The 4,310-nt window shown below is 36.3% G+C and overlaps 1 protein-coding gene across 1 annotated transcript; it reads right to left on the reverse strand.

Moving 5' to 3' along the window:
* Positions 1-1,678: 1,678 nt before the first annotated feature.
* coq7 (coenzyme Q7 homolog, ubiquinone (yeast)) lies at positions 1,679-4,074 on the reverse strand. Its single transcript, XM_013911522.1, has 4 exons — positions 3,957-4,074; positions 3,641-3,780; positions 2,351-2,419; positions 1,679-1,946 (listed from the first exon to the last, which is right to left on the reverse strand). Exons 1-4 carry the CDS (start codon positions 4,066-4,068, stop codon positions 1,869-1,871), a joined length of 399 nt encoding a protein of 132 aa, XP_013766976.1. The 5' UTR covers positions 4,069-4,074; the 3' UTR covers positions 1,679-1,868.
* Positions 4,075-4,310: the final 236 nt, after the last annotated feature.

Below are 4,310 nucleotides of genomic sequence, written 5' to 3' on the forward strand. Positions count from 1 at the left end.
AACTCTATGTATAAAGTGGCTGTAGCGAGCATTCATCCACTGTAACCCAGTTCCTTTCTTTTCCTGGAGCATCGAGTTAGCTTTTTTGGTGATTCCTTGTTTATTAAGCCAGATTTAACTGTATTCGTATGAGAGGATGAAGTGCTTAGCTTGGTTCACGAAGCGCATGCAACCAGGGCTCAAATGTGAGCATCAAAAGGTCTCGAAAACTCCTCAAGCAGCCACTTGAGGCTGGTTTCAAAATATGATCCTTACCCATAGATTACCAAACTAAAATGACTACCAAGAGTCAAAGAAAAAGGCACAAAGTTATACTGGTGCTTTCCTTTTACCTCGAACGTTGGAGCTGAAAATGACGTCATACCCAAGTTGACAGCGTTCCTGTAGCAGTAGTCAGAAAAACTGTCGTCCGTTTGCTCCCTAGCAAGTTAGCCTTTCAGTTTTCACTGGAATATAACACAAACACTTTTTTCCCTCCCCCCATTAAAAACACTGCTGTAGCGCATTCATGAATACACCCTGGTTTAGTTTCGGTATGGCTTATTTAGTGAGTCACAAACATCTAACAGTGATAATGCAGACTACAAATTATTTAACTTGATCTTTTACTGATGGACATTAAACAATTCTATTTTTCAGGAATGAAGGATAAAACTGCATATTAACCCCTGAAGTCAGGACCTGACCTTGTGCTAAGGTAAATGGATCTTCACACAGGGCTGCAATAGCATAAAGCAAATGTAAAGATTGACCTGCAGTCAGGCAGCCGCCATTAATAAGCAGCTGAAAGTGAAATCTGCATATTTCAATATCTCATCTAACATGTGCAGGCTGAACCTCTTATGATGGCACAATCAAACTGAACATTTTACTATGACTCTGTCTGTGGTTTTTTTTTTTTTTTTAATATTTATCAATTCACATACAATGAATAAATATCAGATTTTCAGTTTTTTTAATAACATTATTATCATCTGCTCAACCAACAAGATGATTAATACCCCCCACTACTGGCCATGAGTCAGCATGTATCATATGTTCATGCTCAAAAAAATGCTAAAACTAGGAGAAATCAGGTTTGGGTCACAACTGAATGGACATATGGACAGAATGATACTGAGTCAGGGGGGGGATGAACATTTGGCTCAAGCTACACAACCTGATGAATATTAGGGGCCCTGGACAAGCCTTCTTGCTCAGTGACCTAATGTACCCAGAACAGCTGTGTGAGGCTGCTTAGCAGTTAGGCCTGGATGACAAGTCATTGCTCAGCTTGATATATGAACTATTACATGTGAAACAGAATGGTATGGTGGTGGTAGTGGTGGTTGTGTGTGTGTGTGTGTGTGTGTGTGTCTGTACTTGGGTTAATATGTTCTTATCATGCGTGTTTAGGGAGTCGAGCTTTTGGTCAAAGGCAGCTAAAAGTTATTAAAATATTGGTCTTTGCAGCTCTTGCCGATAAGAAAAACACTAAAGCAACTTAAGGCACAATTATATGAAAAATATGTTATGTATGTGGGGGTAACTGGATACATGTACAAATGGAAATATCTAAAGTCCATGAGTATCTTTATTTCACCAGTTTCTCACTTTCTCATCAACACTGACACTTTTCAGACAGGCAGACTGACCTTCCTGCAGCAAGCACAAAAGTAACACAACACAAAAGTAAAAATTTGCCTTCAGAAAACAGAACCAAGGCCTGACATTTATTACAGAAATTTTAACAGATACGATCAGGTACAGGTACGTTGTGCTTCATTTACATTTACAAAGATGCAGAGTGAGAACACAGGTCCAAATTAAGTCATTTTTACAAACTTGAGTCAGAATAACAAAACAATTCAACTGCTCTAAGAACAGCGTTAGATACGTTGGGAAACATATATTGCAGCTTTGCAGCCTAACTGTATTGCATTTTTTAATAGCCAGTATCCAGGTACCTAAAACACACACACACAAAACACACATTTAGGCAGCAGTACTTTCAACAACTTAAAAATTGTAAAGACAGTTAAATACTCTAATGAAGCAATATTTATTTATTCCTGTGTGGAGTCATTTTTCTAATTGATATAAAATTAGTTTTCGGTGCTGTCAACAAAGCAAAGGTGGCTATTTTAAGGAATCTAAAAAATAAGACATATAAGAGTTATTTATCATTTTTTTCTCTGACACATAATTCCATAGATCTTGCTTCATATATTTGCTGTCTTCAGCATATATCTATAATGTAGAAAGTAATAAAAATAAAGAAAAAAAAAAAAAACATTGAATGAGAAGGTGTGTCCAAAGTTTTGACTGGCAGTGTGTATATATTACATCTAAAGACATAAAATACACTTACATTTTCAGCATCGTGCGCCAGTCCTGTATCATGATGTTCCATCTCATCATCTCTAAATTCCTTTATCACCTGTTAAATATATTCATGATAAAACAACTTAATTTAATTAATTAATTACATTTCACTGCACAAAATTCTCAAGCTATTTGGCCTTGAGTTGGTTACATTAAACCCATTTTCTTTTCAAAATAACTGCAAATAACTGAGTCATGAAAAATTTTATACACTGTGGTCAGAAAATGTGTATCTAATAAGAACTGCTTTGTGCTGAAAAGTGCTTTGTCCCCATCTGGAAAACATCCAGAGAGGTAGAGTCACTCTTGACAGTATATATGAAAAAGCCACTGGTGAAATGCCAATTTTATTCCATGTGCTATGATCTGTGAAGCTGCGTTGGTGTGTGGAACTTGTCCAAATTAGAAGTTAAATAAACTTCAACCTGCATCAGTGCGCAGTAACAAATGTCAGTAGCCATTAAGTGATGTAATTGTGTAATGGCGAAAGCACTGAAGTCAAAAATGTCAAAAATCATGCTGCATAGCCTTGGAGAAATTGCCTATAAAACTGTAAAACTCTCCAAGTAAACCTGAACTGTACTGAACTGCTTAGATAAACAGAAAAAATTCCACCCACGAATAGATTTAACACTGAAAGTCAACAGAGATCCAGGAAGAGAACAAGGCTGTGCCAGAGGTTTGACTGTGGTTGGCTTACATGCAAAAAAGAAAAAAAAAAAAGAAAATGATCCAGCTGCTAGGATTGCACTAAACAATAAATGAGTGAAACAATCAACAAAGACAGTTGTAATTTTTTAATAAATGCAATTAGAAATATGCACAAGCTAACTATAAAAGACCGAGACCATTTCAGACTCATATTGGCATTAATGGGATACAGACATTATTGAATGAAATTTTCCTCAAACAAAATTTAAGGTGGCTTTATTTATTTGCTGGTTAGATAACTCTTACTTAAATGTAGTAATATTAGTAAAAGGCGATTAGCGATTAGGTACAAAGCTGTATTAACTAGCTTGAAACTGAGTTTAATTGATTAATTATTATTTAGTGTGGCTTGTAACAATCACCATAATCAAAAACATTCAACATTATTTCCATTTTGGTATGCTAGACTCTAATCTCTTTTTTTTGGAGGGGCAGGTGCCTAATATTATCGCCCTTCGGCTCCTCTTTAGACTCAGCTGTTGCCACAATCTCATAATGAACAATATGAATTTCATGCACAGTAAAGGGCAACCACAGAGCAGAGCTACGGAGATAAGAGACTCACTTGTAAGAGTTCAGTGTATCTCTCTGGGTCCTTCTCCATCAGAGTTCTTATCTGGCTGTTATAGTGTTCAGTGATACTCTCTTCCACTGCCACAGTACAGGCCATGGCCCCTTCTTTTCCCAGTAATGCAGATGATGCCCCTTCAAAAGAGAGAGATACATGCTGTTAACATTTAATGAAGAGATTTCCTACTGCTTACTGTTTATACACTTGTTAATGACACGTCAGGGAGCCATTGTGAAATTCAATAATCATTACTCTTTGATGCATTTGTTTATCTTCTCAGCAAAATTATGTCTTTATGTGTTGTACCAACCTAATACAAACCCAGCAATATTCCAGAAAGGTAACAGTGCTGTGGGGCGAACTCTGTTCTCAGCAAGAATTTCATTGAATTTCTCAAGGTGTTTCTTTTCTTGATCCCACATTTCCTGTAGGAAAAAAAGCGCAAAGTGTCAAAATTTAGGGACATATACTGATTAGGGCTGTTCGATATAACGATATATGTCAGATGACGATATAAAAACGTCTATCGTTTCATTTTACGCTATCGTTTGATTCCTGGTGTTGCAAAATAAATTGTTTATGCAAAATAAATTGTTTATGGCAATATTTTTCCATCGTTTTGATGGTCACTGTAGTGGCTATATTAATTTCTTAAAGTTCTCTC

This window comes from Pundamilia nyererei, unplaced genomic scaffold (assembly GCF_000239375.1).
Source record: "Pundamilia nyererei isolate P.nyererei 1_Seehausen unplaced genomic scaffold, PunNye1.0 scaffold00065, whole genome shotgun sequence".
Lineage (NCBI taxonomy): Eukaryota > Metazoa > Chordata > Actinopteri > Cichliformes > Cichlidae > Pundamilia > Pundamilia nyererei.